The 13,184-nt window shown below is 43.1% G+C and overlaps 2 protein-coding genes across 2 annotated transcripts in view; one reads left to right on the top strand and one right to left on the bottom strand.

Annotated features, from left to right (window-relative positions):
- The window catches only part of zranb3 (zinc finger, RAN-binding domain containing 3), a 61,695-nt gene extending 50,938 nt beyond the window's left edge, over window positions 1-10,757 (bottom strand). Inside the window, exons 1-4 of the mRNA XM_070930737.1 lie at window positions 10,612-10,757; window positions 3,978-3,996; window positions 3,505-3,683; window positions 1,635-1,866 (exon numbers count right to left, since the gene is read on the bottom strand). Of these exons, the coding sequence (XP_070786838.1) occupies window positions 1,635-1,866; window positions 3,505-3,683; window positions 3,978-3,996; window positions 10,612-10,757 (576 nt within the window). The remainder of the gene's footprint in view (window positions 1-1,634; window positions 1,867-3,504; window positions 3,684-3,977; window positions 3,997-10,611) is intronic.
- A 1,730-nt stretch (window positions 10,758-12,487) lies between these two features.
- LOC139306623 (R3H domain-containing protein 1-like) overlaps window positions 12,488-13,184 on the top strand; it is a 44,217-nt gene continuing 43,520 nt past the window's right edge. The window contains exon 1 of the mRNA XM_070930523.1: window positions 12,488-12,535. The gene's annotated coding sequence lies outside the window, so the exon portion shown is untranslated. The remainder of the gene's footprint in view (window positions 12,536-13,184) is intronic.

Below are 13,184 nucleotides of genomic sequence, written 5' to 3'. Positions count from 1 at the left end.
TTTTAGGCTTTTTATGACCCTATTTCTAATTCTAATGTTCATTTTAAATGTCCTTTTTAAAAGGATAAGTCTGGTGATATTCTGTGTTTTTTCTAATTTGTCAACAAGACCCAAATCATCAATGAATGTTTCCTACTAACAAGTATTGTGTATGTATCCAAAAGCCTGATATATCGTATTCCTCTGTGCCATAGAGCTCCATAGTCTATTATAAATAAACTACTAAAAACACATCATTGAGCCACGCTGTTGCACCGGGTGACATGTTCCTTCATTACCACGGGTAAAAAACACGGGCACTTAAGTTTATTTTGATTCAATCCTACAAGAACACCAAATGTGTATGAATCCGCAGCAGAAAATAGTCCACAATAAATGCACTGTTGGCAAAAAACTTTGAAGGAAATTACTGAATCTTTTTTAAAAGTTAAGCTGCATATTTGCGAGGCGTTTTTTAAAGATTTAGCAACAAATGAGGTTGGCGATGAGTGCCACAAACACAGCAGGGAGTTAGTGTTATTATCAATATGCAACACAGATTCAGATAGAAACTAAACTATTAACTAAAAAGAGCTACACTGCAGGTAATGAATAATTATGGGGGAAAATAAGGCTGAGGCTGTCTTGAAGATAATGAGAATTATTCTCCAAATCAACTGTATAATTTGGAAATACAGAAAATAAATTGACTACTAATACATAATTATTTACGAAGCCATCATAATGATCATGTGAACGAGACAAAAACATTGTAAAAGCCAAAAGCAATGCTGCTCCCGAGGCGGGAGAGGATGACTGGAGGGAAAGTAGAGACAGTGCGCAGTGGACACACAGTACTTGTTATTGATACTCTATTGTGTGTTCACGTTGAGGCTGTGGAAAGATTTTCTATTCACCGAGTCCACGCCATCTTCCACGGCTGCAGTGATGGAATATGGCTGCAATCTACCGCTTCAATATATCGTATATAAAAATGATATAATAAATCATTATGGAGAGGGGAATGGCTCTACAAACACTGTTGTCCTGCGAACAGCCATTCTTATTGTCTCTAAATTCAATAGTACCCCCCCCCCCCCCCTCTGTGTGCTTCTTTTTATTACTTGTCTCATTTATTGCAGCGGAGTGTCTGTTCATATCGGGCTTTGTAAATGAAGTTTTTGCAACAAAAGGTTATTGAAATAAGTCCACGGGATCCTCGAGGATAAGTGATGCCGGAGAGAGTTAATTGACTTTTTGAATGCTGGATCAGAGTATAACCTGCTCTGGAGCAAGTTACCATGGCGATCTACCTGCGCTGTCGAGTGAAACACCTTTGCGAGAAGCCAGAGCTGAGCCCCGAGTTAGCTCTGTGGCCTATAAATCTTTCTTCATGAGTGTGGGCTCAGAATCGCATGGATGTATTTTTGAGTGTGTTTTCTTTTATATTTATATTTGTCCACATTGCTCCTGCACCTCCAGCCCGATGTTTAAATTTCATTAAAAATTCAAAGCAGGGTTTTGAATCTGCATGGATCACGTCGTCTGGGATGAAAAACAAAAACAGCTTACTCCACTCAAATTTGTATTCTTTCCCATGTTAGGTATCTCCCCATGGGGCATCAGTCAATTTTCATTTAGTCAGATTTTATTACCTCTTCAGGCCGACCCAGGGCCGGGGTGCCGGTGAGCAGGATGGCCCGCTTGGCGCCCTGGATGAGAGGCGCTAGGATCTTGGTCCGCGCCGCGTTCCTGGATTTGAGGTAATGCGACTCGTCCACCACGACCACAGCGAACCGCTGCCTGGTCAGAGCCTCCACCAGGGGGCGCGCATCTGTGGTGAGCAGGCCGTAACCCAGCACCGTCACCTTACTGCTGCTGATACCCCTGGGGGGACAAGGACAAACACACACATTGAGGAAACAGTATGCAGATCAATCATATGATATTACCACCCTTATGCTTTAAACTGCTTCTCATAGTATCCACCTTTAACTTTGACAAATGGGAATCAACAGCTGGAACTAAACACAAACTCAACATCGGCTCAAATGTTTAAGTGTTTATTGACTCGGCAGCTGAGCCCTCAAGGTGAAGTACAGCAAACCAGACTGTTTAAAAAGGGCCTGTGGACTTGATAAATGTTAAAGCACACAAAGGAAGACGCACACACACACACACACACACACACACACACACACACACACACACACACACTGACACTGCCAGGCTCAAAATGGGGCGGCAGGTTTTTTTTTTTTTTCCACACATCTCTTCTCCAATCCATTCCTGGGCTGTACTGCGCTCTCCACATTTTTCCAGTTTAACGCGCAGCCCTAACACAAACACACAGACACACAGTCACAGATAAACAAACAAACGCAGCGGCGACATTCAGCCGCACGAAACTCAATGAGAATCTCTGAGAAATCAAAAACATTTCCAGCATCTGGCAGCCTCTAATTCTTCGCTTCGCCACACACACACACACACACACATGCATTCCCAAGCTGAAATAAACCTCAGGTGCCATTCATGTTCTACAAAAGAACAAGGGAGTCAAAATACTGAGAGGAGGTGCTGCATAATTTTTTTCTTGCCTCCCCGTTCAGTCATTAACACATCCAGTTCAAGGACACGTTTTCCCCAGAAGGCTTTCACAACCTCTTTGCGCCTCATCTGTGATGTGAGGTGGAGAGCTTTTTCTCCCCTCCAAGTCACAGATATAGAAAGTTTCTTTCATTCAAAAATACTAACTCAAGAGAACTAGGGGAAAGTTGAGGTGATAATGAAAGTAGCTAAGCTCAAGGCTTATTGGTGACATTAGTCCACAAACACACTGCAAAACGCTGAATCAATATAAACAGCTGTAAAAAAAAAAAAAAAAAAAATGAGACCCATTTCTCTGCGGCAGCACTTTTCCACTTCCTGCGCTGAGAAATTTCAGCTCTTGTTCAATATCGCAGACGTTGCCTTGACATGATTTGTCTGTCAGCGCTGTCAAACATCGGCCCAGGCCGGCTCCCCGACACCGAGGGACACTTTGAGATTAAATTGTCAGCCCGCAACTCCTCCGTCTATCACTTTCACACTATGTGGCCGAGTGTGTTCACCTCTTCAGGTAAATTAGTACCACTTGCACGGGTGGAAGCAGAGGGCTGGAGCGACATTGGACACTGCCACACAGCTTGTTTTAAGGACGACTTCCCTCAAGTTCAAATAATGGCTGCAACATTTCGCTCACATAATCCTATGTACGATGAACATAATCCACAGGATTATGTACTTAAACTAAAAGGAGAGTCAATGTTGTATACAACATTATATGTGTTGTAAATGGTCCAATCTTTCAGTGTTGTGTTTGCAGCTCGGTTCAACTGCCCCAAAAATAAGATCATGCAGATTTAAGAAAGTCAGAAAGGTCTAAACCTTCATTTAATATAATAATATAAGATAAAATACGAAACTAAAAGGCTGATGACAACTGGTTTGAAGGGATGAAGGTGGATGGGGGGGGTGACCTACATGGTGTGGCTCTTGTTCTCCACCAGGTTGATGTCTCCGGGCTGCAGCTCGGGGATCCACCTCTCCAGCTCCTCGATCCAGGGATATTTCAGGGACGAGGGCACCACCACCAGGAGGGGCCACTCCTGCCTGAAGGCGTACGCCACTGCGATGGCCTGCACCGTTTTCCCAAGACCCATCTGGACCGGCCAAATCAACACACAGCGAAGGGAGGGGGAGGGGGGGGGGGGGAGAGAAAAACAAGTCAATCGCGCACCGAGTCCGCGGTAAATTGCATATGACGGCCAAGCTGATGTGAGGCCCAAGAGTAATAAGGTCTCAGAATGATTCTCGTGTCAAAAGCGATTAGGCACGTGGGAGTTCTGCACGGGGCTGACAAATTAATTTGGAAGGCATGCGGCGAAGTACCTGGGTACCTCATTTTTTATTTTTTGTGAAAATAGATTTCCTGAGCCAGCGTTGTGTGTGCTTACCTCATCAGCGATCATGCATCTGGAAAACAAAGGAAAAACTTTATCAGATGAGTTTTGAGACAGGGACATTGTTTCGTTGGGCTGCCGGCAACAAAACGTGGCGTTTGTAGTTTACATATAAAGACACCTGCTCCGCTTATTCCGTCTCCCTTGTCCAGCCATTCCTGACTTGTACAATGGTTCACACCAGAAACATCCTCCTGTCACAGCCCGACTTCTCAGACCTTTCTGGCCACAGGAAAAACACACAAAGTCACCCCCCCCCCCCCCCCCCCCCCATACTCAGCTGCTCCTGGATATATTACAGATCTGTCACTTGTAATATAGCTCTGCACTGGCGCTTTGTTTCAGTTTGTTTCACTGTTGCTGCTACTCAATATTTATGTTGTTGTTGTTCCTATCGAATATTTGTCAGATGCAGCGGCGGAGCGTCTGCGGAGAGAGAGAGAGGCGCTCTGCTGTGTTTGGGTTCATCCAACTCCCAGCAAAAGGAAGTAACATGCTGGGCGATGCAGCCGCTAGAGTTTAATTCCTGAAGTGAAATAATAAGGTTTTTTTTTTCCTGGAAACAAATAATAAATGAGGTAAATAATGTAGCCAGCCGTCCATTAAAGACCAAGTTGATAAAAACGACTTATTTATGCAGAAGGGTGGCAGGTTATTAATGAAATCCTACTTCACAAATGAAGCTATTTTTGTTGTATTGAGGTGCAGATGTTATTTTTTTTTGGTTTTGCGCTGATGCACTTTTGTTTTTTTAGACTCAATTTTTACGTGGTGTGTTTTATGTCGGTCTTTTAACATCTTGGGACCGTGTTGCGAATAAGCGTAAGACAAATTTAACGTGCAATCTCTTGGATTGGCGTGTTTTGTTGATCCATAAATAAATCACAGATTAAAAACCAACTGTTCTTGGGCGCAGATGAGTTCATTTAATGCCAACCAGACACTGTACGGATTAAGCCCAATTTTAAACCCATATTGGTCGCCTTCCCCCCCTTGACTTAATTTTAGAACCAACAATCGGCCTGTCAGACATTTCGGTTGGCTGTCTTGCAGCGTGTGCACTTTCCCAGTTTCCCAAATGGCTGCTGTCAAAAGGTGCGCTCATAAAATGCAGTGAGCTTGTTTTAATATAACTGGAGCAGTATTTTACATGTGTGTGGCTACTGTGGTCTTGACTGGCAGAAATAAAAACTGAACTTCGCTGCAGAACAGACCGACTACAGCATCTTCCAGGAATCTGTGGCTCCATATTTTTCTCCAATAGTATCAAAAATCTCCAGTAGCCAACAATCAATCAGGTTGCTTGGGTTTATGTTCAGAGTGAGCACCCATGTACTGTGTTGACAATCGAATCATTAAAGGTGGGTTGAAAGTTTCCTTTTTTTCTGACATTTGAGAAGCGATTTACAGTGATGAGGACATGTTTACAGACAATTTGTCCAAATCTACCTCTGTTAATCCTGATTCTTTTAGTTCACATTTTCAGGAGAGTAAGATTAGCGTGAAATCCAAATAAAAGTAACAGCTCACCTCTTGCGGCTGTCCCTGACATATAACAGCCAACTGGTTCCCCCTCTACACTGTACTCTGTAAAGGAACAATGAAAGCGTGACTCGTGCCTCAGCTGAAGTTGCCTCTGTGGAAAAAGTGCAGATAGATCAACCTCTGCTTCTCTCTGCCCAGTGGAACTGGGCCTATTGTCATGACCTTGCTTATTCATAAATGCTTCCAACATCATGTCAGAGCAAACAGTGCAACAGAGCAGCTCTGAATACCTCAGACACAGTCTCTCATTATTCTTCCTCCTCCCTCGCTCTCCTCCTCCTCCCCCCATCTCCGCCCCATTTCTCTCTTTCAGCTGAGGAACATGATTAATGTGCACCTTGCCACTGGTGGTTTTTCTAATTGCCAGCACACCGGCCCAGTCAGCGCAATGCGCGCACACACACACACACACACACACACACACACACACACACACACACACACACACACACACACACAGGCCCGTCTATGTGTGTGAAAAATGCACACAAAAGAAAAGATATGCAAAAAAGCAAAAATACACGATATATAGGAAGTGCACACACAAATGCAAACAGCGTGTAAATGTGTACACACACACACACACACACACACACACACACACATATATGTGCTTGCGTATGCACCCACCCACACACACACACCCACACTCACACACTGGGGAGGGAGTGCGGCTGGGGCAGGTGCTTGCCATTTCTCAACACATTAATCATCCTCCTTTAAATAACCTGAGTGTCGTCTTGACGGTTTGAGACTGCGAGGATGCTGCAGCGCTGTTGCCTGACAACGGCACGGTCCCCGTCGCCCCGTCTTTCTAATGTTATCTCTGAAACCCACAAGCCCCAAAGTGTCAGGAAATGGGCTCCCCTCCCTCCCTCCCTCCCGAGCTGGCTACGATGATTTGATGGGTTTGACCTCTGCGCGGCGATGTGTTGTGTGGCCCAGTGTCTAACCCCAATCTTCCAGCCCTGTTAAGGTTCCCTTCTGAGGACCGGACCTGTAGAGCGCTGTGGTCAGTGGGAAAAACCTCTCGGAGGTTGGACGCTGCACAAAAGGCTGACTCGAAGGGTGCTACAGTATGCGGCGCTCGGACCCAGTAGGATCTCACACCCAGTTACGAGGTTCAGAGTGCAGTTTTGCTGTATACTGTACATGAACTTAAAAAGTAGCCTTCAGTGGAAAAGGTTTTGGCTTTTTTTCTACTTGTAGGAGGATGTTTCAATAGTGTGCATGACTTTAAAAGGACAAGTTTAAACCCTAGCTATATGGGGCAACCCACAACTTTAGCTTAGTATGTTTTTTTCCTAACTTCAGAACACCCTTCTGTGCACCCAAATCTATCAGAGAGCTCTTTTAATTTTTTTTTTTTGTCCAATGGTGCCTAAAATAGAAAAACAAACTCAAGTAAATAGTTAGTTGCTCTCTTTTCCTAACTTTGTTCCCAAAGTGATTTATTTCCATTTTTCTTACCGTATATTTTTAATAAAAACCTTTTGTGATTTCTCACAATGCGGTGAATGTGATGCGAATATGTTGCATTATGGTATGTTGGTGTTATGTGACTATTCTCTCACAATATGGCCTTAGATGATCCTTTCTTTCTTTTGCTCTGTTTAATTCTAATCCTCGTCCTCCTGCATCTATTGCAGTAGGGTGTACACAAAGATGTATGAATGCATGTTGTGTTTGGCTCTAATGATGCATTTACTCTGAAGAGTTCAGTTTCTTACAATGATAAATTAAGTTACAATACTTGTTTAAAAGTGTTTCCCACCTGCATAATTCTTCTCTCTAACACACAAACTGACCCAGCAGGCTACAAAGTTTATTTATCGTGCGTCGCCTTTGTTCTTCTATAAATACCTCTTCCGTACATCCTGCGTGGATACTGTCCAAATCGTGGACTGCCGTCTTCATAACTCAAAAATATAATACCCTCCTACATTGAAACCTATAACAAATCTCACGCGTAATTAGGGGGAAATGGAATTTAGAGCCCCTTAGAAAGTAAATACTGTAACTGAGGCGCATTGAAGGTGTAGGAGAGACATTTCCTTATTTTTAAGATGATACTGGACCCACTGTCCCCCCCTCTTTACGACTGGTCAGGTACATGCAATTTGTTTTATCCAGGGACTACTGGATCTCACTGGTGGCTCAATTGGTGACTACAAATTCAAATCCAAAAGCCTATATTACAAATTGGGTAACACTGAGTTCAAATGATGTTGGAACGAACTTGTCAGGGAGGGTCTATTCAAATAATAATGGTGTTGCTGTCCAGTGTTTTTGGAGCTTAACCCATAGAGACTAAAAGTCTCTTATTTAATCACAAATATTTAATGTTTTTAGAGAAATACTCAAGATTTGAAACCACGGTAATATTGTGCTGTCTGAGTGATACCCACCAAGCCTCCCTTAAAAAGTTGTAGCGCTTAATTTATCTTACACGGATGGACTTTCAACAGGGACTTAATTACACTCCCAGTACTGTTACTCCCGATGTGCTGCTGAATAGCTGAAATGATTTTATGGCACCACTCTGTGCACACACTTACGGGCCAGTACTGTACATCAACTTGTGTGTGTGCAGAGACGCTCCATGTCTGCGGAGTTTGACCATCACAGGGAGAGACAACACAGCGTGCTTATTGAGCTCCTCTCGCATCAGCAGAGCAGGCCTTATTCAATAAAAGCACAGGCAGTCACTTGCAATAATATTTTGGACAAATCAGAGCAGGGCGGACATACGCTGCGTAACAGTCAGCCTCTTAATGGAAGTGACCAAGAGGTCTTAATGGATGTACTTTTACACCAAATTGATGTTTGTCTCTTCCAATATCTGGGTAAGCCCGCTCAGAGTACGGCATTTCACAGATGTACCCTGGGTAAATTTCTGTTTTAGAATAGCTGATTATATGCAGATGTCAGCACTCAAATGCCACACTTCTGCTCAACTTTCCAAACAATACAATCAACCACATCTCATGGGTTTTTATTGGCATGCTGTTCCACAACTTTCACACATTATCCCTCATCTAACTCCATAAAATTCACTCACCCTCCTACACAGACCGATACAGCGGGCTCCATAAGTATTTGAATTGCAACAACATTTGATGTTTTGGTTCGGCGCTCTTGATGCTCTGGATGTGAAAAGACACAATGACTATGAGGTTTAAAGGAAAAATCCGCCCACGGATCCTCCCACGCTGTTAGATAGCCGACATCAATCTATGATGTGCAGTGCCTTTCAGGAGTTATTTTATAATGAAGGGCTGCCATTTATTTTTTTTGTCTGTCAGCCCACCTCCCCACCTCGTCTAATTCCACTTCAGGTAGTGATATCCTACATTTCCCAGAATTGTTGTACTCCTTCCTAAAAACAAAACAAGTCTGCAGCTCTACTGTATTGTGGTCTATTCAAGGCTCTTGTAGGTAGAATTATAGTTATTTCTGTCTCCTCTACAATGAGTCTTACAACATCTAATGTGATGTAGATGGTATAGTTATCTAATATCATGTCAGTGCTCATTCTACTGATGCCACGTCTGCTTGTCTCCGGAGAGAAGCCGTGCCCGCGCTGCTCTTACTGTCACATTGATGCCAATTGACTGAGGTAACTGTCCACACGGTGCAGCGAGAGCCAACTGACTTCTGACCCACCCGTGTAACAAAGCAGTGCCTCTCAGTCGTCCTGAATCAATATGGCCGCTCCGCATCACGGCCGCGGCGCTGAGATTGGCTCCCCCTGTGCTGACCTTCCCCAGAACCCCAGCGCACATCGACTGGTCGGGGAGGAGGAAATGGGCAAATCCTGGCCCGTTCCTGCAGCTAATGCTGAACACAGCCAAACACTTACGGCCTTAAGGGCAACTGAGAAACTTCCCACGGACTGGTAATTGTTTTCAGAAATGCAACCTGGACTCTGAATCTGACCTTCTCAATTTAGAATGTATTCACATACACCACTGACTTTTTACTTGCTTCTTGAGCCATCGTAACATATAGCTTGGTTGGAAATCAGAGTGCAGTTGGTTAATGTTGCCCTGATGGATTTATGGATATTTAAAGGTACCCTGAGGAGTTTTTTTTTTGAAAACAAACAAAGTTGTGTTTGCAGTCGCTGTTTCTCACCAAAACAGATTGTGAGTATCCTTGAAGTCTAATAATGTGTTGAATGCACATCCATCTCCATAAAACATTTGTAGAGCCGATTGTTGGAAGGAGACGAAAACCTACATTGTTTACATCCATGTTTGTTTGCTAGCAGCCCTCTTATTTGCCTGTGTTGATGCATTTCTTGACACGTTATCACTAAAAGTGGTCAGAAATGCCATAGGGTATCTTTAAGGCGACACTATGCAACTTATTCTTCTTCTTACAAACAACATGTTGAACTCAAACGCAATAAAACACACCATTTCTCAATTCGACACACTCAGGGGTTTGGCTGCTACAGCCTTACTTGGTCTAGTAGCTTGTGGCGGCTAATGTTAGCAATGTTCAATGTTTAATTTTACTTTATGGGTCATTGCTACTTGTGCTACTGTAAAGCTAAATTGTAGCATTTTCCCTTTAGCATACCATTACCCTGCTATTGTGTCTCGCAACCAAAAGGACTGTTCAGCAAAAGTAATATTGTCTTGCTTTAAATTTACATTTTCTCAACACATTGCAAATGGCAAATGGTGGTCACCAATGTGAGAAGCGACTTGTATTCTTCCATGAAATGCTCAGACAATAGATTTGAGTATAAATCGAAATAAATTTACACACTGCAGACGTGGAGTGGAGGGAAAGGCTGCAAACACAGGATGGCATAAACCCAGAGGGGGACTACGCTGGTCTCAGATGGAGCCAATCATAAAATGAGCAACAGACCTACTCATCTGAAGGTCTACATTCAGTTGTTATTATGTTATTACTTATTATTAATTGTATTTGTGAATGTTGTTGAAGATAAAGATGTTTATTAACACAAAACTTAACATAAAAACCTTAAAAAAATAAAAAAAATAGTCTAATTGACTAACAAACAATAAGGCCGTGATGTAACTGACTGTGCAGCAGCACTACTCACCGTCCATTCTTAGATAAAGCAAACTCCACTCCCTCCCTTTGGAAAGGCATGAGGCGCTGCAGGAGCTTGGGAGGAAGGCCTGACAGTTGCTGTGACCATCTTGTGTCACAGCAAGAGGTCTGTAGGCCATTATCATCCATTTCCATTAGCAAGTCCTCATCAGTTTCTCGGCCCTCGCTCAGTCAGCCGGCTCTGATTTTGAGAGAAAAACAAAAGAAAGAGAAAAGGGAGATGTACATCTGAGTGTGCCCCTATGTGGGTTCAGTCTGAATTAGCGAATAGTCTATACACCATCTATAAGACGCTACCGAGCACTTTGCTTTCCATATTGATCACTGATTCACACATGTTTTATAATAAAGGTGAGAAGCTGTTCTCTGCTGCCGACTAGCACTGACAGGAATAACCATTATTAGAAGCTGGATGACGCAGTATGGTGGACAAACAAAGTCAGAATTTTAGATGAGATGGTAGAAGTTGCCTGTCTAAGCCGCCCCCGCTTCCAGCAACAGCCTCTTTTCTGTGTGTGTTGCCTCACCTGGCCCTGTCCTGGTCACTCCAGGCAGAAGTTTCTTTGCTTTTAGTTATTGGGGAATGAACACAAACAACCCAACAAAATCGTCGCTGTGCCTACAACATCTCATAACGAAAGTGTTGTCCAGACAGAAGTCAGAGAGCATGCTGTGCCTACAGTTACTGGCAAAAATCATATATTTAATGTATGTTTAATATTATGTAATTGGTTGGTATTACATCAAAAATAATTATCATGGGGTTACATTTAGATTTCCTCTCTTTATTTAACGTTAAGTCAACGTCGTAGTCAAGTATTATTTCCACCAACTACACTGAAACCTCAATTACATGTGTGATGCCTTCAACTCCCTTCACTGAGACACAAAGTATAATAACTGTGTGCTCCTTGAGAGGTACTATGTAATAACAACAACCACACGTTTCATTGCCGAGCTGCAGCTTTGTCAGGAACAAGTTGGCAAGTTTAGGGGCCGAATACAACCGCATAAACAACTGAATATGCTCAAATTTGTTGAATACTATGAAGAAGTGAGGATGTAGCGCATCGGCTAGAGCTAGCATTGTAAACCGGAAGTTGGCTGACTTACCTACAGAAATAAAAGCACCATAAACATAGACTATGAACACGCAGATTCACTTTCATAAGCTAATTAGCTTTATTATTATGAACCTATGACTGTTCGTATATGTTGCATGCGACTCTGGTACGTAGCTACCTGGCTGCCCTGTGAGAGGAAAAACTAGCAAGCTAACATCAATATTCTGTTTTTACATTAGTGCGTTTACATTAGTCCTGGAGGCGCTCTGGCCACTGGCGCTGCTATGATATCACATTACATACATATAAAACTGCTGTGTTAGCAAAGCGAAATAAGAAAAGACCCACGTAGTTTTCGTTTGTTTACGCGTGGTTTGCCTACCCGGGTCAGTGGAATGAAGCGCAGAAATCAAATGTTTTTTTTGAAACAGCGGACTGAACAAACACACTGGAAGGTTTCGCGGCAAATTCGAGGTTCACTCGGTTTATATCGCCAGGCATCCGCAGCACGTAGTTATCACTGAGTATTCAATGCAACTTCCTGCCACTTTATGATCTAATTTATGCACAGTCACCTAAAGGTATAAAGACTTTACATCATTGTTAAAATATATGTTAGACAAATGACGAAATCGTCAGACAAACTGCGTGCAAAAAAAAAATAAATAAAAAATATTCCAGCAACGACAAGACGTGACATATTTTCAACACCCTACGTGTCGAACGTGAGGCGCTGACGCACTCTCCCAGACTGCTGGACTCCGCCGCCTCTCCTTCTCTCCGCCACTAACACTAGCTACTTCACCCTCGATAGAGACTACGGCGGTGCACCGACTGTAAACCAAAGCGGTAAGGCAACATTAGATATCTGCAGTATCCTGTCCAACAGTTACCGGTTTGCGAAAAACGGATTGTCAACCGGATTGTTGTAATCATGTAACATGAGCAAGTTAGCAGTAAACATCTCTCTGGCTAGTGCGTGACAGCGCAGAGCGCCGGTGTTTGGCCGTTTTTAAGCGTTAGCAAGCCACAGTGCCAGGTAATAATCGTTAGCTTAGCCCCGACACGACCCAGCGCCAAATGTTGCTCATAATGTTGCCGTGCTCTTCGGCCAAAGTACACACCTCGCAAGCAAACACCGTGTCCAAATTGTAAGCGGCCATCCTTAAATTCGGCGTTCGTCCGAAAACACAAACAGCAGTCTTTTAAAAAATACAGCATAATTCAATAACTTTTAGGCCTGGCTCGACTGTTTCTCTCACAGTAATATGCGGCAACGAACAGTGTGTACTAAGGTTAACTATTAACGTTAGCCATTTCAGTGACTGAGCTTTAATTTCATTTTTGCGCTGCTTAGTTAAACGTCTTATCGGCCGAATTTTAGTTACATGTATCATTTATCAGATTGAAATGTCACATGTTGTCCGTGGTTTGTCGATACCAAGAAAACATTGAAATTGACAAATATGTAATGGTGTCTGGTGTTACGGGCTCGCTG

This window comes from Enoplosus armatus, chromosome 24 (genome assembly GCF_043641665.1).
Source record: "Enoplosus armatus isolate fEnoArm2 chromosome 24, fEnoArm2.hap1, whole genome shotgun sequence".
Taxonomy (NCBI): Eukaryota; Metazoa; Chordata; class Actinopteri; order Centrarchiformes; family Enoplosidae; genus Enoplosus; species Enoplosus armatus.
This window is presented reverse-complemented; position numbering and strand designations above follow the sequence as displayed.